The sequence below is a fragment of the Struthio camelus genome, chromosome 1 (assembly GCF_040807025.1).
Source record: "Struthio camelus isolate bStrCam1 chromosome 1, bStrCam1.hap1, whole genome shotgun sequence".
NCBI classification, from domain to species: Eukaryota; Metazoa; Chordata; class Aves; order Struthioniformes; family Struthionidae; genus Struthio; species Struthio camelus.
In genome coordinates, this window is record NC_090942.1 from 125,754,628 (window position 1) to 125,776,267 (window position 21,640).

The 21,640-nt window shown below is 38.7% G+C and overlaps 1 protein-coding gene across 1 annotated transcript in view; it reads left to right on the top strand.

Annotated features, from left to right (window-relative positions):
• Window positions 1–21,640, top strand: part of PDXK (pyridoxal kinase) — a 50,054-nt gene that overhangs the window by 21,083 nt on the left and 7,331 nt on the right. Inside the window, exons 2-8 of the mRNA XM_068915501.1 lie at window positions 2,801–2,855; window positions 10,394–10,498; window positions 13,262–13,345; window positions 15,192–15,238; window positions 17,505–17,590; window positions 18,444–18,489; window positions 21,201–21,312. Of these exons, the coding sequence (XP_068771602.1) occupies window positions 2,801–2,855; window positions 10,394–10,498; window positions 13,262–13,345; window positions 15,192–15,238; window positions 17,505–17,590; window positions 18,444–18,489; window positions 21,201–21,312 (535 nt within the window). The remainder of the gene's footprint in view (window positions 1–2,800; window positions 2,856–10,393; window positions 10,499–13,261; window positions 13,346–15,191; window positions 15,239–17,504; window positions 17,591–18,443; window positions 18,490–21,200; window positions 21,313–21,640) is intronic.

The following is a 21,640-nucleotide window of genomic DNA, read 5'->3' on the forward strand; positions in this document are numbered from 1 at the left end:
TTGGTTGAAAGAGGAAAATAATATTTCCTTATCCACTTTCAGTGATGACTTTGTTAAAATGAACTACACAAACCAAAATTAAGATACTATTCTCTCTGTAGCTACGGAAGAGAAAATTGCTGTCAAAAGCTGATTTTAATACTTTAACATATTCTGTTTTCAGATCTTCATCTGGTGACTAAATTCCATGAAACGTCTCAATTCAGTTAGCCTTCATAGCAAATATAAACATAATTTTAAAATTAATTTAAATTACATTAATGCTATATACTAAGCCTAGACCTTCACATTGGCTGCTGTCAATTAAAATGTAATACTGGATAGTTTTTGTAACTGTACTTTGGCTATTTGTTTAAAATAACATTTTATATGTCTTTTAGCTGCTCTCTCTATTTTGAAAAGAACCTTTATAAAAGGACATTTCCTAAAATAGATTAACTATGTATTACTTTGAGAGTTGAATTTGAACTACAAAATTGTATAAATGGGTGTGTTAAAGTAACGTGCATTTATTCAAATCAAAACTTTGGGACAGATTAGAATTTGTGAGAGAGATTAGACTGACCACTGTTATGTGATTGCTAAGGAGGCTTCTAAAGTTTGTTTTATCCTCTTTAGTGCTGATGAGAAAACTGAGAGTATCAAGCTCCTTTGCTGAATTTGATCTGTTGATTTTTTTTTTTTTCTCAGCTATTCACAAGCACTTTCTTCAGCTCTGTTTTACCAAGCGCATGGCTAAGTTAACTTGACACCTAGCTGTCTCCCAGAGGTGGCCTCTCCTTTGTTTTCCTTTCTATTAGTTGAAGGAGATAAACTTGCCAAAACAAACTGAAAAGCAGTAATCCTACAAAAAAGTTTGCTGTGAAATGGAATGATAGGTAGTGCTGGTGGAAACAGTAAAGCACAAGCACTGCCTGTTCCAATGATCATCAGCTGTTACAATGCTTATCTGTGTCAGAAAACACAGGCCTCCCTAGGAGTAAACCTCACTGATTAGTTAGTAAATCATAATAATGTGTTCTGAGGTGTCAGGTGTTGAAGAGTTGGAGAGACACAATGTAAACATCGCAAAGAAATAGATTAATTCACTGTTGTTGCCAAGATGTTTGGGGGTAATTAGAACTTACTAGGTCTGCTACTTAAACGGAGGGGAATTTAATAGGGAACAACAAACTTTGTAGAGGCAGGATTCTCATTTACTTCCTTGAAGGGCGTATGCAAACATGAATGATCAAGACAAAAGAGTATCACTCTGTTCCCACCCTCTTTTTTCGTGGGCCTTTTAAAATAAAATCTACAAAGGTGAAATAAGAAACTGGTTTAAGGGTTGAAGCAGAGGTTAACTTTCATGTGATTAGACTGAGGCAACCCACCGTTCTGTCTAGCCTTAACATAAGATTACTTTGCTCTGTAGCAAGAAACAAACAGAAACCTTTATTTATTTAAATAAGAGACTGATTGTGCAGAGAGAGACCTCTGTAGACTTTAATCTGTAAAATGATAGCTATGCATTCCCTGCAGGCAGAAGGAAACATCCACTGCAACACATATCTCCATTTTTCTAATGGCTCAGGTTTTTAAATGAGGAGATTCACGCTTACCAGCTTTCATGTGTGAGAAAAAGTACATGCATAAAGAAAATCCAATGCCTGCTACAGCTTACCTGTATATTTTAATATATGTGAGGAGGTTGCCTTTGTGATGAAAAGGGAGAGATGTGCATCTTGGTGAAGAACGTTGCTGGTAAAAGCTTCATTTATTCCCTCCTCCCCATCCCAGCTACTTGCCTGAAAATGGATCATACACAATGATGCATCATTACTTTTACCTCCTTGTATGACTCACCGAGCCATATATAGCAACTCTTCTTTTGAAAAGAATTCTTATTCAGAGCAAGTAGGATGTGAAAACAAGTATTAAAATATCAGACTGTTGCCTCACTATTGTATTAGGATTTCTTCAATGGCAGATAAAAATGTAGCATGTTTTGAACAGTAATGGCTTTTTGTATTAAGCAGGTACTGTCAGGTTAAAAATCCTCATTAGTTTTCTCCTGATTTTGTGTTCTTATTTTCATAACATTTATCTCTGGGCGATGAGAATGGTTTTGATTGCACTAGCAAATTCTTTGCTATTTCAGTGCTTGGATTGCTGGTAATGTAAAGTAGAAGGTGGCTTTTGGAGCATGGTCTTAGCTTTTGGGGTTTTAGCCTTTTAAAAAGCTCTCTGCCTTGAATTACCCAGTTATTCCCAGAATTAATTCTCTGCGCTAGCTTTTTATTCTCTTAGCATTGAGTTGTAAAAAAAAACCTGCTTGTGAAATCAAAATATGGCTTATGAAGTTGAGCCCTTTTAAGATTCTTCTGTCCTCTTAGAAAGATTGGCTTTCTGTAATGCTAACAGCATCCTTCCCCCATATTTTAGTACCTCATTTAGTACCCTGAAATTTAGACTGTGCTTTTCTTGCCAAGAAAGTCTAGCCAAGGCTTTCTTCAGGACTTCAGTGACGGCTGCTGGGGCAGTGTCCCCTTCCTTATCCCCGGATGAACTCTTGCCTGAGAATTCAGAGGTCTGTTTTTCTGGTGCTTTTTAAGCCAAAGTCACTCTTGTTCCCTATCTCCTTCTGTAGTAAAGTACCGCATTGTTTGTTTAATGTTGCATCTATGTTGACTCGCTTTTACTTTAAAACTGCACTCAAGGTTTCTAAATATGCAGTTGGAGCTTTCTTGCTGTTTTGTGATACTGATAACATATTGAAAAGCAGTATTATTAAAATAAATATTCCTGCATTTTGTTCCAGGTTTTGGGATTTGAAGTTGATACAGTGAACTCTGTCCAGTTTTCAAACCACACAGGTAAAACATTTATGTATATCTTAAGACATCATTCCGCACTTACTCAGCTCTTCTCAACATGTGACTAACCTTATCACATGACAGTGGAAAGGAGCTTTGTTTTCTAGTTTTCACTCTCATTTTCTGGATGTAGGACAGAAGCGTAGTTTTCACATGTTGGTCCAAGTCTCACTGAAGTCAGTGTGTTTGGATGAGGACATGACGTGACATGGTAATGTCCTATTCTGCTACTTCAGGATGTGAGTTTGTTTTGTTAGATTTTGTTAATCTAAGTGTCTCAGGGATGAATTAACACAAATCTGGCCATCTACACAGACAGTCCTGTGAGCAGGGGAGTCTCCAGGATTTTCTGCACGGTATGGCCCTGTGAAGCTCATAATCACGCTACCAACCCCAGATATCAGAAAATACTGAAATAGATGCAACCTCTCCTCTATATAGCCCACCCAGAAGGCTAACAGCTATTCTAAAATTATATCGGGGAGGGTGTAGTTTAAACAGCTGAAATTCTTTTTACTTGGATTCTGAGCCTGAGCATGATGTGCTTGCAACATGCTTTCAGAGTTCCTAACGCTCACAGTGCTAGAGAATTTCTTCTTCAAATGAAAGTTTTTGAAATTTGTTTATTTTAATAATACCTTTCACCCATAAAGGAGTTCCAAGTGACTTAAATCAGTAGAGACACATCTACCATGCCAGAGTGGTGGCAGGTTGTTTTTGGGGAGATGAATTCTAAGTGTATCTTTAAAAAAAAAAAAAAAAAAAAAAATCCAGCAACAAATCCTGACTTTAATATCTTGGAAAGGAGCAAAAATGGTTTCTGACAAAACAAAAAAAAATGACAAAAATTTGAGATATTTTTTGTGAAGCCACAAGTATAGTGCTGTTAATCAACTGCTAATTTTTGGAACTGAGAGCCCACCAGGAAGCCTCTTTCAAAAGGTTAAAGCATGTTCCTAGCATGGAGAGAGTTAACTGTCAGCAGGGTTTCATCCTGGGAAGAAGAAATGAATGTTTCAAGGGCAGCTAGAAAGCCAATAAAATCTGCTTATTGAAAGCACAGAAGCAATAATTAAACAAGGGGTACAGGTACTTCCTGTATCAGGCAAAAAAGCTGCTTATTCGGCTTGTAACCTTTTGGCGCAGTACAAAGGTGCTCTCATGTTTAAGATGTGTTTACACTTGATTTACATTTTTTTAATGCATTTAGCTTTGGAATTGAGGATTTTTTTGTTGTTTTTTTCTTTAGCTTTTGTTAACTGACTAAAACAGTTGTAATCTCCAGAAATTAAGCAATGTGTTCACCTAAAATAATTGACTAAGTGATCAAAATGGATAAGGGATTTTTCTTTTGTTGGTCTTTGGTTCCAAGAATAAATCAAATTTATAGGGCATTAGAAGAGCTAAATAAAGTTTTTATGAGACCGTGAACAATGTGTCCGAAGGCAGACAAATTTCATTATCAATAGAATGACTAGATTCTTGAAACAGAAAACAGGGATCTTTTTTTTTTAATGGTATCTCATCTGGAGAAAGTTTACCATAGCTTTGTGCAAGGCTTGTCAGACAACGAAGATAGCAGAAGGAATAATAACCTGATTTTTTCTGTTTTTTCTAAAGTGGCCTAAATGGACATTCCAAAAATCATAAAAATGTCTCTAGGATCGCAAGACTTGAAAATAGTTGGACCTTTTGTCTAGTGGTGTTTCGGAATCACATTATCGTTTTTTTCTTTAATCTTGATCATCTTCAGTAAACATATTAAAAATGAAAGATTGTTGCACAATCTCATGATTTTGGGAAGCAGAGCTTTCAGAAAAATATCCGAATATTACAACTATTCCAGTAACTGTTTGGCACTTGGCAAAAGTACATAGAAGGAGGTTGTATTTAGACATGTTGGTTGTCTACCTGAAGGAAGAGGGAATGGAGAAGGAGGGAAGGAGCGTATTCCCTTTTATGAGAGCTAGTTTTTTGAACACTACAGTTTTCCCATTAAATCCTATCTACCCTTCCTTAAATTGATGGATAAATTTTAAGTGCAGTTGTCTTCACACCTCCTCCTTTGGCAGTAACATGTAGGAACACACATTACTGTCCTTGTATGGAGACTTTCCCAAAATTGGACGTTTATGCATGCCTTCACACAAACTTGCATTAGTATCTGCAAGTCAATGTATGCGCAGTCTGCGCTCTTAAGGAATTAATGAACAAGAACTGCAGTTTGGGGCTCTGACTTGACTGGAGCCGTACTATAATATACAAGAATCGTGTGCTGGATAAAACGAGGAAGATAACTGTTGTTGTTCCTACAAGAATGAGATCTTACCAGAAGTCATTCTGCTGCATGGCCCCGATCAAAGCTGAAGGGCAAACTTCTCTTTCAACGTCTAGCTGTGAACTCTAGTTTATGAAAAAATGCTACATGACAGAGGGGACAGGCAGCAAAGTGTGTCTGAGAGGTTTTGGACATGACGTTCGTTCTTTCCCCCTTCCCTTCTTTAAACTTGATCTTGTCAGCAAAAGATAAAATGCAAAGAGAATTTATGACTATCAGGCCTTCTTTAATTAATCCCTATTGCTTTTTTTTTTTTTTTTTTTTTTTTTTTTTTTGCAAAAAGCAAAAAGAGCCCTGTCTCTAAATCAGTAAGACACCACTGGCCTATTTCTGCTGACTCCTGCTCAGAAAATTCAGCTTTAGTCGCTGATAATCCTGAAAATGTGTTTTAAATCAATCCCCCGTAGGAGAACATTTTGTCATGTTACTTGGAGAGGAGCTTTTACTCTATGATTAGAGTGACTCAGCCTTAAATGGCATCATGCTTCATGTACAAATAAAAGAAGCTGTCATATAACCTACAGAGATTCTGTGGATTTTCCTCTATTTTATTTTACTGTATTGTTTGCAAGAGCGTTGCACCTTCTGAGGTGCGCAAAATACAAATCTAGGTTTTGGAGTTTTTTGTTACAGTTTGTTTTTGGGGGGAGACATTTTGATTCTTCAGTGTATTTGAATTTTTGTTTTTAATTGCTAGATTAATTTATGGTAAGCACATGATGTGCTTACTTTGCCATCCAAATCGTATCTTTGAAACTATTCCAGAACAAATTGCTGTCATCTTTTCTTTTTTAAGCAAAGCATTTTGACTTCCGCTTAGTGGATGTGTAGTGGGTGGTTGGGTTGGCTGGTAGGTCTGGTATGTTAGAAATTATAATTATGCTTTGTTGACCTGATTCTTCACAGCCTACCACCCCTAGTCATTCCCACCTGTGCAGTTTGTGTGTGTGTGGGGGGGGGGGGGGGACAAAATGAAAAAATCTCCGCTCATGTCTAACAGTGGTTACATTTTACTCTCACACTGCCCAGCTGTAAATCTTCCAGTTTCTTCCCAATGGAGAATTAGCTACTGTATTTCTGGGTTTCATTTAAGCCCTCCCGATAGCTGAGGGTTGAGAAATGTTGGCATAGAATTCTTTTAGACCAGGTTGTCTGCCAGCATTTGTATGTGAATTTCTTGGCACAGGCTGGGACCAGCTTGCTAATCGCATGCCTTAAACACAAGATCTTTCTTCCTTTCCCCCGTGCAAAAAACTTGGCTATTGAAGCCTCTCGGTACAGTTTTGCAGGGAGCACCATGGGAGAAACTCAGACCTCAGAACAGAATGTCTTAGGTTGAGAAACAAAGAAATCTTACGTGCCTTGCTATTTTAAGTAGTACTTTTATTTGCTTTTTTTCTTCTGATGTGCCTAGGATTTTTCCTTTTCTTTTTCAAAGTAATGCAGAAGCTTATAAATACATTCCAAAGGAAAAAAAAAAAGTACCAGAGGAGGAAGGTGAGAAAAAGTGTGTTTAAAAGCATCCTGGGTTTAGTACTGGCTTCCTCTTGTGGTATTTTTTTTTCCCTCTTAATACAGATAAAGCAAGACCTTACCTTGGACACTAATGAGTAGGTTAATCATTTTAGAGGGATGACAAGCAAGAAGCATCGTATCTTACAATTTTTTTCATTCCTTCAGCTGCTTAAAAACAAATATGTAAAACTTAATTGCAATAAGAGGCTAGAACCCAGATATGTAGAAGGAGTATACAGATGTTCTAATGCTTATGTTCATCTCTGTGTTTACGTCTTTTATCAATCTGGGAAACTAATGCTGTGAGTTTGAGCCAAATACAGTTCTGGAGAGCTGTATCCCGATCTGCCGTGTTCTCTCTGCTCTGTCCTGCACTGACCAAAATTATTTGGAGGTTTTGTAACCAAAGGTAGGAAGGGAAGACCCAGCTTTCTTCCTTTATGCAAGATACAATCCAAAATACAACCCAAGATAATGCCCAGGATAAAAGATTAATAAACTGATCCAGCTGCTATGCCTAACCGGCCAAGTCTCCAAGTGGGATGCAGTTGTTTTGTCGAGTACAAACTGCTTATCCTTAAGTTTTCTTGGCTGTGCTTTTCATATGTGTGCAAATAGTCAAGTACTGTGGGACTTCAAACTTTTGTACTGTTAAATGCTACAAGGAGAATATTATTACATAGTAGGCGTTATAGCAAGTGGCCGGTTAGACATAAGATTTTAAATTTTCTCTTGTAGTTCCCCAAATGTTCATGTGTAGTGATGCAGGAATAGGGATCGGGAAGGAAGCTGACTTTCCTTTGGGTCTTGCAAGGTGTACAGTGCAACTTTGGACCATCACTTCCCTTGGTTAGCTGAGAAAGACAGCAATTCCCCATAATCATCCTTAATTCCAACCATATTCTTGTTTTCCCAAAGCCAGCTGGACTTACCATGTTAAAGACTGCTGTTGGCGTTCCCTGCTAAGTACCTTTGGGTTCAGGACTATGCAGCGTTTTTTCCTGTCACAGTGTCCATCTGGATTTTTGCTAGACCTTACTCATGCCTTTCCCCTTTTGAAAGAGTCCCTCTTCCTGGAACTCCACGGCATCCATTCTTCAGTTAGTGAAACCCTTTTTAAACGTGAGCAACTGGCTTTGTCCTCTGTCCTTCTACAGAAGCTGCTTTTTTGGCTCCGAGTTCTAGCAGGAGAGTAGGATAAATCTAAGGTCACAGGTTTTGGCCCTTTTGTTCATTATATTACATGAAGTTATCCTGGTTTCCAACTCACTGCCAATTATGATTTTGTTTGTTTTCTTCCTTCAAACCCTTTTCAGCCCCTGGGGAAGTTACAGTTCTCTGCAGATCCAGTGAAGGCTTTGCCCTTTTTGTTCTGTTTCAGTATCTGAGCCTTCCCTCAGGGCTTCCAGAGGGCTATTTTTCTCCAGCTATTGTATAATTAGATTTTAGTTTGTATTACATTCGTTACCAGGTGGTAAAAAGGAAAAAAGGATCTTCTAGATACCCTTGGAAGCCATTCCTGTAGAGTTCACACGACCTCCCTGCCTACCTGGGCACTTTACCGATACCTAAGTGCAGCCAGGCTGCTACCTTACATTTTGTTTACATGTATATATTTCCCTCCCCTTCTAAAACTCAGTGGAGGATAAATATAGGGATGACTTCCAAGGGTATCTGGAGATCGTCTTGGCAATGTATTGTAGTTATTTTTGTGACCATGTTCACTATAAGATGAGTGACTGCTCTTTTGTTGGCTAACCTTGATTTTTGGGTGAAAACTGCACTGTCCTGTAATGTGCTCAGTGAGTTTACATGGGTGCTGAAACAGATTAAAGCTCATTGATGAGTTTCGGTAATGGACACAACGAAATGAAAAGAACTTGGTTGTGTCCCGCGATGGGCTGGCTCTGCAGAGCTGAGAGAAGTAGAGGTTTGGGGAAGAGGAGCGGGCAGATGATGTCTGTCTAAAGCTGGCAGATATGACAGAACAAATGGGTGCGTATGTGTTAAATAAGCGAAGTACATGAAGCAGTTGGAGTTACACTTGAAGTTAGATGTGTGCCTAGGTGTTAGGCATTGCCATTTTGAATATTGTCATGTTCTAAATGGAGCTACAGTCTTCAAAGGGGAATCCCTCTCCCTCATTTTGTCCATTTCTTCACAAAGACTTTCTAAAAAATACGTGCTAAAGAGAGAATCCTCGTGGCTGATGTGAGTCAGTCCCTTAGCCAGCTGGCACAGAGTAATGTTTTAGAGGCTAGGCCTTTGTGAGATGAGAACAAAACGATCTGTTCTCCCTACTGTGGGTATATTTGCATATATAAGAAGGAAAACTGAAAAATGTGCTTACCTCAGGCTCTAGGCATCTTTTTGCAATTACTCTAATAACATAGTTTAGAGTGCTAATCAAAGCCAACAGCTTTTATCACAGAATTTTCTAACTCCAAGTGAAGAAATTAAAACAAACAAACAAAATACCATTGTCTTCTCTCAGGAGTGATCTGGAAGAACATCTGTCATGTAACGTTTCACTTTTCGTAATCTCAGTTAATAAAAAGATGAAGTTTTAAACACAGTGTGAATTTCTGGAGAGTGGAAGAGTTAAATTGTGGGGGCCTCATGTAATTTTTTGGAGGAAACCCCATTCTTACATAGAAGGGAGAGATAGCCGCTATCTGGATGCGCAGGCTTTGATGACGTGGTGCAAGATGCATTTACATTCTTCAATGAATGCTCAGAGGCTGTCAACAAAGTTTTGTTTTGTTTTGTTTTTTTCCAAGAATTGGCTGCCTTGGACCCTGGTCTGTTGTCTGCTGAAATGAGTTCAGCTTCTCCCAATAACTTCAGCTTTCATCCACTTCTCAGCCAAGAACTTGTACTTGTAGTTCTTAGAGATCATTTCAAGGATAACACTGTATGGATATTCTGTGTTTATAGTAAGAGTCCTCCTTACCCATTTGCCTCCTCCAGGATCCTCAGCATTACAAACGTGCTATTTTGGAAGACAGTCCATCTGATGAAGATGAGATGGTGATAAGAACGTTCCATGACAATGTTCTGCTGTGGTCACTCTATTTGTTACATGCAGGACACAGAGAAAGCTGTATCTGACGACGAGTACATCAGTGCAGCATACTTGTGTTCAGATAGGCTGACCCACAAGCCTGTTTTCTTCCAAGTGAGACCTAGCCTCTGAATTGCTGCATAGTGCAGCGCTTATGGTTGGTATTTAAGCCTGTCATCTGGTTGTCGATTTCTTGTTTACAGTGTAAAATAACAAAAATAGATATTCTGATACCCTCCCCCAGTGAAGACTAAAACATATGTCTGTCTCCCTCCTAGCAGTTTCTCCAGAAAAGGAATAATTGTAAAGGCTCCATGGGGAAACTTGCAAGAGTGACTGTGTGTGCTCAGCTTCATTTGCTAATAAATGGACAGTCTGAAATTCCAGAGTAGTTGTGCTAGTTCCTTTGGGAGACAGAGGTGCTAAGAAAAAGCTGAGCGTGTACCTGTCCTACTGACAGCAGCTTTCGTTCAGCAACATTATTTTAGAGGAGAGAAGGTAAAAATGCCTTCTGGTGCTAATGTCTCATGCTGTCTGTCCAAGTATATGATCTGTGTGATCCTGTGTGATCCTAAGCAGAGTATCTAGCTCTTGAAAAATGGTCTGGCTTTTATTTTGCAGGCTATGCCCACTGGAAGGGTCAGGTGTTAAAATCAGATGAACTTCATGAACTGTATGAAGGACTTAAGCTGAACAATGTCAACCAGTATGATTATGTACTCACAGGTAAGAACTTGTTCCTTTGGAGTTCCCATGAAATGCACACAAGAGTAAGGATATTTAAACCACATCCCTTGTTATTCCAAACCAAGCAATTGCATTTTCCCTTCTTAAGCCTCTCCAAGATTTTCAGTTGGATATTATAGTCTTAAGCACTTGTGCTGTATAGTTTGAAACAGCTGGTGTTTTCCAGCCTGAAGGTTGTAATTGGGTAGGTGAATTGATCCCTTTGTTTAGTTTGAAGACTTGTACAGGCCAGTGTTGTACAGGCTTAGTTAATGTATTGGGAGGGATGCTAATGAGAAAGGAAGAGGAATGTCAGAGTATTTTTAAACTTATGATGATGATATGGGTTAACCCCTCCTCTTGTAGTGCTAGTACTCCATGGTATAATAGAATACTTATATACACAATTGGCTATGCTTGTTTTTCATAGTTGATCCTTAAGAGGTAGTGCATTGAGTATGGTGCAAAGGGTGAGCAGGGTTGGATTCTGTCGTTCACTCTGTCATAATATTTCTTGATCTTTTGCTCTCGTCACTGTATAGGCCCTTTTTATCCTCTCCAAGTGAGTGTAGTTCTGCAGCACGTACAGACATACTTAGTACAACGTCTTCCTTTGCTTGCCACTAGGTGCAGAGTGCTACCTTGTACAGGTAAAAGGAGCTTCTCGAAGAACACTTTACAGAAAGGAGATGTTAAGTGTGCAGTTTCTATTACAGATTGCTTCTCAGTTACTATATTTCCTGCTTCTGCAGTGTAGATTGCTGATCGGGTTCTAACTCCGTGAGGGCTATGCCTCTAGGTTAGATTTCAGTGAACAGTCACTTTTAGGAAGGCAAACAGAATTAATTGCCAGATTTAATTGCTTTCACAGCTTCCACGTGTAGGAAAGTGCTTTATATGCAGGGAAAACTGGAGGATCTGACTGTATGGATCTGGGATTATGACCCAAAGCAATCATCCTGTCATGAAGGGTATGGCATGTCTGAAGAGTTATTTTCCTTTCAGTTTCAGAGAATCTCTCTGAAGTAAAGGAGATAATAAATTGCAAATAAACTGAGCTTAGGTTAAGAAATTAATTTCAACGGAACTGTGTTCTTGTGTGGTTGAGATATAAAAAAAATTATATATGTATATTTTTTTTTTTCTTTGAAAGAAGTCACATCGAGGAAATTTCCAGGAAAGGCATGCTGTGCTGTAGGACTTCTGAGGAGGTCTTTGTATGCAAAATTTGTAAATAATGATGTTTGAATATTCTTTTTACTGACACTTTATTTTTTTTATTTTACTCTCAGCTCTTGGAAAAGGCCCCATTTCCTTTCCTATTACTGTCTTGTTTCTATTGGCAAAATGAATGTAAGAAATTTAAAATGCTAGAAGGAAAAATGGATATCTTCAGCAAATACATTTTAAAGAAAAAGCTGAAACTAAATATTTGTTAAAATGCCTCTTAATGTGATTTGTGGGTAGATGGGTTATAGTGTATTGTTTAGGTTCATTTAAAAATCTCATTCAGATCGGCCTTTTTTAATATGGACAAAGAAAAGGAACGGTCAGAAATCTTGGCTTTAAATGGAGATCATAATGCTGATTATGCAAAATTAAATTTATTAACTTTTGTGACTTGTGGCTGCTTATAGATCTTCACATAGTTTTTTTCATTTAAAGGAAAAAAATAGATAAGATTCTGCATAATGCTTTTGAAATACCTCTATTAAAAATGTCAGTCGTACTGTAGCTCTGAGAGTTGTTTTCTCAGCAGTCTATCATGGCAGATCATTTTAAACGAAAATGTTTACTAGATTTTTTTTTCCACTGATTATCAACATTTTGTGAACATAAAGCATTTAAGCCAAAAATCTTGGAAGCTTTCTCCATTTTCTCTAAAATAAATAAATAATTTTATGAGTTAAAAAAAAAAAAAATCTCCCAAATGTTTTACATTTTAATTAAAATGGACATTTCCAAGTTGAAGGCTTGAAGAAGTTACCTTGCTAAAAATAGTAATATTAAATAAACTAAAATAAACAAAAATTGCTGATTAATTGATAAATAAATTTTTATTTATAAAATGTATATAGTAAGTACATAAATACAACAAGAACAAAAAATAAGTAGCTAAATAAACAGATAACAAAGTGGTGAAAAATTAAATAAAGCTGTTATAGTGCTAGCACTGTTGTTAGTGTCTTGAGTTTTTACGAAACCTATTTTCAGCTTCCTTTACTGATAAACCTCAACAGAAGAATTTTATTGGTATGTCAGCCATTGCTCTAAAATGTTGAAGATTAAGTCTCCTCCGTTGCATTAATGTGTTAGACTGTATCACCACAAACATTAATAATAATAAAAAACTGCTGCTAGCTAGAATATGAGAGACGTATATGGAATTTAAAGCATTTCTTCTTTGCTACATGATAGATAGTACTGATTCAGACTGGTGAAGAAAATGAGTGTTCTTTCCGTTCAGCCTGACTTTTTAATATATATGTTCAAGCATTTTGAAATTGATGAGCACTTCTTCCACAAGGTATTTAGTAAATCGATTTTCAAGGTTGAATTTGTGGGTGAGCAAGCACTGTCTGGATCTGTCTTTCACCTACTTATTCCTAAATAATGAAAGACTAAAATGCCTTTGTTCTGAAAATGCATCATTCCAGAGAATGAGAAGTAGGCAGCATTCCTGTCCAATTATTAAAAAAAAAAAAAAAAGGCAAGAAACTCTTCATGAAAATTTACTGTAAAAATGTCCTTTTTTTCCCAAAGGGTATACAAGGGACACTTCATTTCTTGCAATGGTGGTGGATATTATCCAGGAGTTGAAGCAGCAGAACTCTCACCTGGTATATGGTAAGGATGTGAATTATAATCTTTTCTCCTTTATCATCCTATGTGCCCATTGTTTTCACTGTTCAGGATGAAAACGCTATTCTGACATTATCGAGCATTTCTGATCTGGCAGGCTTCAGCTGAGAATGCAGTGAAATTTCAGTTCAGCATTGCTTAAGTATTGAGGGAGTTGTTTTTCATTTTTTTTAGTCTTTTTGATTTTATGCCTTTCAGTATGTTTCTTGCATTATGCCAGCCAAAGGAGAATGTGCCTTAAGGAGTGATTGTCTGTATCAAAGAAAGTCCTGTGAAATCCCAGCTGGCTACTGCTGTTTGTAGTTCAGTGACATAGGCTGGAAGCGCTGATAATTGAATCCTTTTTGATTTCCAAGTCAGGCAAAAGCAGAATAGGCTCTTCTGTATTGCCCTGCCATGGTTTCTTGTTACATCCCAGAAGTAGCATGCTGCTGTGCCTTATACGCTTGGAAATTTAGCTTAAACTCAAAGACTTTTTCTTAATTCTGATCCTCTGTGCTGTGATTACCCAGAAATGCTCAAAGAGCAACAAACTGTAAGAAAGGTATCACTAGTATGTCATGTCAGGCTTAAACTGTGAGAAAAGATTGCCATCTTTTATTCCTGACTCTTAGTGTTTCAGGACTTTTCAACGTTACCAGCGTAGACTTGAATTGAGCAAAACTTGGAGAATGACAGAGCAAAGTTGATGAGAATTTACAGTGCATAGAGAGCTGTGAATGGTGGTTTGAGCCTCTCATGTTCAGGCTTTGTCAAACCATGCGGTCAGGAAACGACTGGAATGGCTCACAGGAATTGCTAGGTTTAATACTGCGTATTGTGAGATTGGATTTACTGGCCATTAATAAAGTACAGTTCTCATTTTGAAAGCGTAATAGAGATATCTTCATGAGCTTGATTTTTGTTGTTTGTTAACCTTTATCAAAACCGTTGTGTTCTCAGCTTCTCCAGAGCCTTGTGCGAATAAGTGAAAGCTATAAACTGTATTATGTGTGAACAGAAGCATCTAATTGCATAGAACAGGAAGGAGGTAGTTAGATAGTGAGAACGGAACTGGGCTTGTTAAGATTCTTTATATTTTAAAAAAACAGATTACATTGCATGGCAAATGCTTTTAAAAAGTAAAAATGAATGATGCTCTTGTAACTCGTGGAAGCTTTCCTGAACGCTGACTGGACATTGAGTAGATACCTTGCAGTTTTTTCTTTCATTTTTTTATCTGGCTGAAAACTCTCTTAATACAGTGAACAGTACTCCTTGTTTAATACAAGGCTTGGATGTTTCCAGTCTTACTTTGAAATTGAGGCCACTAAGAATATGCTGTTAATGTTTTTTATGATTCTGAACCTGTGCCAAATGTGTGTTAACATTATTGTGACAAGTATGAGCTTATGCAGTTTGGCGAGGATTTTCTTCTTGTTTCATAATAATACATGCAATTTTGTTCTTTCACAAATACTAGCTTCTCCCATATTTCTTTCCCACCATAGTAATATTCCAGAGTTTTGGGGTGGGGAATGAAAGGGAAAGCTCTCTGCTCTTTTCACAACAAAAGCCCCTTCACTCACAGCAGTCAGACATAACAGCGTGGAAGGAGAGGGTGAGTGCCACCTTCTGACACCTGTTTTAAGACCCTTGCCCTACTCTTTCAGGATTGCCAGCCACCAGTTACAAATCTCTGGTTGAGTATGCTGCAAGAGCTGTGTGAGCGTGTAAGCTATCAAAGGACAATGCTGTAACAGGGCCACTACTGTTACTTAAAACTTTTACTCCCCCCAGGGTCTCTATGATTGTCCCCCATTTCTAAAGCTAGATTTACTCTCTGTTACAGTATGCGATCCAGTGATGGGTGACAAATGGAGTGGAGAAGGTTCTATGGTTAGTACTTACCTACTTGGGTTCTGTATACAGTGCCTATAGGGATGTATAAAGTTTTATTAATTTTTAAATACCAAAACTAAGCTGCTTTACCTAGATTTGGCTTTGGATCCCCTCACCACTGTTTTACTGTGGTATCTTGTACCTGAATGAACCCTGGGACTTGCATTTAACCCTCTGCTGAGACAACAGGTAGAATACAGACCTTGACAGCAGGAAAATATCCCCCTGCTCCCCGCTCCACTGCTCCACTGGAGTTTTCTCATCTTCTGACAAGAGAGCTGTTTTGGCTAGTAGCCTTGCTCGCATTGTCAGTGAGCATGTGAATTGACATACCACTTGAACCTAAATTAGGATGAGTTATTTCGTGTGAGATCCAACAGCTGTTAGGCATTGGGCTAACAGACAGAAAGACTGTGTGTGCCAAGACCAGATTGCATATTGACAAAGAAGCATTCGTTTTTAATCAAAACTAGCCAATATTTTTAATGGAAAAAATGCAGTGTGGGAAGACACCAGCAATAATGATATTTTATGTTTTCTTCTGCCTTAGCTAGTCGTGCTCTATGCATTACTCTTTGTCCTTGTACCTTTTCATAGTTTACCTGCTCGTAACACATCACATTAACCAGCACTTAGTAATAAATTTGTCGTTGCTCTTGTGTTCTCATTCATTCAGTTTACATCTAGTGCAATATTTGTTGTCCTTGGCTTTTCCTAACAAGGCAAAGATCTAGCAGGTGCAGAGTCACGTTGCAAAGCCTTAGCTTTTAGGAGAAGTCATAACCATAGGCTTACACCGTGGCTGTAGCATGGAAGGCAAGATAGATGGAAGAAGAGGAAAAATTTTTACCACGCAGCCCACCAATTCATGTCTACTGTTTAAAAAAAGGTTACAAAAACATCTTGACTTTAGATGTGAATGTGTCTTGCATTTCTGTCTAAAGGCAGGGTCCCTGTGACATCATCGCTTCACCTTGACTGCATGGCTGAGCTCAGTATCAGTAGGATGGGTGTTTTAGTAGCACCTTGCAGTCAGCACTGTGGTGGGGTTATATTCGTTGCTGATGTAATTGCAATGGGAGGCAGTAACACACTTCCTTGTTTACTTGTGGACACATGTACCTTGTTGTAAGTAGCTTGTGAGCCTAACAGAGAGAATAAAGAAAGCAGAGATGAAAGGGAGTATTAATTATGGTTTAGCAGATAGGGTGCTACTGAAGAATATCAGCTACTAGTAAGCAATGGACTTTCATAAAGGGTTTTGTTAAATTGAATTACAGCAAGACTGAAGAGGATGAGATGACTCCTCTACCTACCTAACTGGAACTCCCGAGTGAGCTGCAGTATGTGCCAAAACAGCTGATACTTGCCATTATACTTTTAAACTTTATTTGAATCCAAAGAACATACAGGCTGGTAGGCTCCTGCTACATCTTAATGTATGTCACCTGCTTAGACTGTCAGTCTGCCTTTGTTAATGAGCTATAGATAGCTAAAGAAGATGGGATAGAGTTAGGATAGGAAAGGAGAAGGGGGAGTGTTGGCCCTCGTTACTTGAAGAGCTGATTCTGCAGTCAGTGAAGTGTGTTAGCGGTCTGCAGTCAGTGAAGTGTATTAGTGGTTCGTTAGACTTGTGTACAACATGAGCAAAATATTTTAAATATACTTATCATAACTGCTTTACAGAATAAATTGTACTGAATAAATTACAAATGTGATTCCTTCTCACACATAGGAATGTACAGCACATCTAGAAATACTGTACTGAAAGGAGACAAAAAATACATGGGGTGAATGTTACTTGTTCCTGAATCACAGTCTGCAACACAATTAATGTGGGTGCACACAGAGGCACAGAAGGGCCTCCATACTGTCAGTGTAGCAACAAAGTAGTTTCCTCTGGAGGTAAGGACGTGAAAAAGTGTTCCCCATGTGGGTACTGTATTTCCTCATCATACTGCTGTCACCTTGCTAATGGGGAACCCAAAAATTCTTCATCCAGGCACCACTTTCATTTAATGCTACCAGTTCGCACTCAGTTGCATAGTGATGTTTCCCTTTGCCTCCAGTGAAAAAGAGGTTGTTGGCAGTACTATCATCAGACAGAGAGTGCACTGACATTGTAATTTCTGCTAAATATCGATATACCAGGAGCTTTAAAGTTACTAAGTGACAGTATGAATGGCAGTTCAGGGAAGGAAAGTTACACCTCTACATTTGATGTGGCTGCTGACATTTGATTCCGTTTCTTCTCCCCTCCTAGTATGTGCCCAAGGATCTTCTCCCCGTCTACAGGGACAAAGTTGTTCCTGTTGCTGATATAATTACTCCTAATCAGTTTGAGGCTGAGTAAGTACTCATTTCCATTTTTATATCCAAATAAACCTAGGGATGAAAGCAGGGGAGACTGACCCTTTTTTTTTTTTTAATTCATCTCGGTATGATACCATATCCATGTATGTGTTGGGCTTTGATTTTTAGCTGTTGCTTCTAAGTAGTACTCTTCAACAAATCACACTGTTCCATACTGAAAACAACATTAAAAACCTGGGGATTATTTGAGGAATATAATTCTCTTGTTTTCTCCTATTTTCATGATTACTTTTCATTGTCTCCAGAGGTCTGTCTCTAGGGCTGGTTGAAAAAACACCTCTTTCCTACCTCATTCTTAACCATTCCCGGGAAAATGTGTATTATTTTTCAGGATAATGAAACTGCAATAGTTTGACTCATTTCCCCCCCCCCCCCCCCCCCCCGCCCCAAAATTAGATTTTAAAAGGACCACCATGGCAACATCTCATAGGAGTTAAGAGCTTACATGCCTCATGCCATCCTGTCTCCATAGCTGAGACTCTATGTTCAGGAGCTAGCCTAATACAATACATCACAGGCTGTCCCCCTAAAAGGAGGGGTACCAGCAGCCACATGGGAGATGGAGAGGATACTTATGAAATAATGTTAGTATAACAGAGATCTCGACAGTAAACAGGTTAGGACTGGTATAAATCTATGTGAGAAGCACTGTATATCTGTGCACGTAACTTTTAAAGGCAGTAGTCTGATACAACAAACTACTTCAGTGCTAAGCAATTTGTTAGCTACATGTATTGTGCAGTCCAAACTTTCATCCTTTCAAAGCGTGAACAAAGCAGTGATTGCCCGGAGCGTTTGTGCTCTTTTAAAACTTGTGTTTTATTCTCAGGTTACTCACTGGTAGAAAGATTCACACAGAAGAAGAAGCTTTAGAGGTAAGTGGGTGAGGGATGTAGGCAGAAAAACAGACAAAGATCTTGCACAATGCTTCAGTTTGCCATTTGTGTTTAACCTTGAAATCACCTTAGCCACTATCCTTTCTCTTCATTCATTATTAAAGCTTGTGCACTCCATGCCCAAAATACTTTTTGTTCTAGTGCCAGACTTCTGAAGAAACTTCCTGAAGGAGCTACAAACGAAGGCATTGTAGTGATAATGATGAGTAAGATTACTGTGAGTTTGTCTTCCTGAAGTGTAAGAAGGGAAGCAGCAGCACACATAGCATAAGTGCGAGCCATGTGGAAATGCACTGGTTGTGGTGAAAACCCCTGCTGACGTTCTTCAGAAAGTGACGCCTGGCAACAGAAACGTGTACAAGTAGCTCCCTCTGCTGCCCCCATGGGACTCATGCGGCTGTAACACTGTGTCTGTTAGGACGGCCTGACATTCTCATTTTCCCAAAGGGTCTGCCTGCAAAGCAGAGAGCTTGCAATTAAGCTCGCACAAGAATTGAATAGACTCTGAATCCTCTTCCTAGACTTTGCTGATGTTTTATTTTCTTAAATTAACTCAGAGGGGATGAGACCTAGGTTGCAAAAGGAGTGCATGAACAAGAAACCAGGCTGGGAGCGATTGGCTTTCAGGTGCTTCTTGGTGAAAGGCAGACAGATCCACACTGGCAGTACTGACAGCTGCTGTCATCACCATACAAAGATGATGGGTAGACCGCAAATATACTATGCTGAGGTGTAAGGATTTACTCTTCTACACAAACTGAAGAATCCTAAAAAGCTGCAGAGCCTGGTGATGAAGGACAAAATAGAAATGTGGTTTTATGGATATTTTAAGAAAGCTGAACTCTTTGTTTCGATGACTGCGGTCAAGTGCTTTCGTAATGGACTAACATGATTTCTTCCTGTTTGCTTTTGAACTCCAAAGGATCACAAAATTTTTAGACAAATAGCAGCTGCAGTGGCACCCAGGAGAGTAGCTGGGCTCTGTCCATCCTAGTGTTTGTTATTTTTTCCTCCAGCAAAGCCATGTGAACATCTTTTCATAGCAAAAAGCGGCTCCTAAGATCAGATCTTTTTTTTTCTTTCCTCCTCCTCCCTTCCCCCCCTCCCCCCCACCTTCCAGTTTTATGTTCCCACGCTGTGCTGGAGCAAGGAAAAAGCACTGTGCTTCATGCTACTGGCTGCAAAGTATAAGCCAGTTCTGCTATTCTTATCTTTACCAGTGGAACCACAAGCCAGAGTGCGACAGTCCTTCCACTGTTAGCTGAGTAGCCACTAGTTTTAGGTGTGCGTATTTCAGCTGCCTACACGAGCTGCATGTGCTAAACAATTTTACGAGTCAGTCATCTGCCAGTCTTCCTGACTCGTGCATGCAAGCTCTCATCAATGATGGGCTTTTTTTTAAAGCCTCTCTAAAACAAATGGTATCTTATTTAGGAATGGAAACGGTTTTAAAATAGTTGCTTGCAGGATATATGTATTTTCATATGTCCGTCTCTTCAGCTGCATGTCTTATATAGGTTTATCCTTCTGAGTAATAATCCATGCTGGAAATTGTCCCCTTTGGAATTGGTAGGAACTTTGCCATGGAGTTACATGCTGGTACACTTTGATTCATTGCGTTAGCAAGACTAATAATGACAGTATCATTGTCTGATGTAAAATTAAATATGGCCTAATATTAATGTAGAAGGGGCTGAACGCTGCAGCTAGAAATCCTAGTGATCCTTGGTGAATTGCCAATGAGGAATGAGACTGAGATTACTGTTTCTTCACAGAATGATTATGTAAGCACCTGCAGGTGGACTTACTGCTTCTTTTAAAAATCCAACCCAGTGTCTGTGCAAAGAGGTCTGACAGCTGAAGAAACTTTGAGGCTTAAACAAGAGAGAAATGCAATAGAGAATTAGAAATGGCAGAAATAAATCCTTATCATTCAGCTACTCATGAGTTATAGCTAGGCAAAGAGGATTTTTAATTAAACTCTTCTGTGAGAATTAATATTTTATCTGTATCTTATGCTAAACCCATTATTAAAGTTATCCTTTCTTCTGTGAAATGAAAATCACTTTTGTAGCAACCAGTTGTGATGTCAGAAGCAGAATATTAATGGTTTCAGGTGAGGAACATGCAGAGAGGAAATAAACCTACAAACATATGTAATTTACAGATGTAAATGTGAGTTTTGAAACAGAATGAGAAGGAAGGATTGAGACAGACATACTCATGCCTCTGATTTGAGCTCTTTCTAATTCTTTAAAAAGTGACCATATAAGAATTTGTGACCTGGATTTATTTTCTCTCTAGCAATTGTTTCGAGATGCCAGCTCAGGTGCATATATTTGTGTATTTGTTCTCTACTTGCTAATATTTTCTGAAAACGTGGTGCAGACAAAAATTCTGATCACAGCTGAAGTTGGAGTATTCTTTCCAGAGAAGCAACCAAAGATAGTGCAAATAGAGATGCTTGTAGACTTTAAAAAGCATATACATTTAAACACTAATGTTTTGATTCTCATATTTCAAGCAAATTCCTCTAATTCAGGTGAATCCTTTGAGTAGGAATTGTTCTTTCTCTTTACAAAAGACTCCACAATTAGATGTTTGTCAAAAATCCTCAGTATTAAGAATGATTCGAGACTTCATTAACATGTATTGCAATCACTGATTCCTGCCCTTTTGCACGTGGAAAGGTAATGGATATGCTCCATGCCATGGGACCAGAGACTGTGGTGATCACAAGCTCAGATCTACAGGCTCCTTTAGGAAATGACTACCTAATTGCACTGGGAAGCCACAGGAAAAGTAAGTCATGAACTCCTTCATTGAAATGCCCTTTTTTTTTTTTTTTTTTTTCCCCTAAACGTGTTCTGTGCTTTCAGTCACTTTAAGGAGCAACGGCTTCATCAGACCCATCTGTAGTGCATGGAAGTAGCTCATCTAAGTGAACTTCTTCTGCAGTAGTGTCAGGGAGCAGGGAAGGGGAGCTGGGAGTCGAGGGTGACCACAGCACAGGCAGAGTACTCCCCTCACTGACAAGGTGCAGGCCCACAGATCTGAACAGGGTGAGCAGAGCAGGGGTAGTGATGACAAACAGGTCCCACTGACAGTCCACTGATCATCAAAGAAAGAT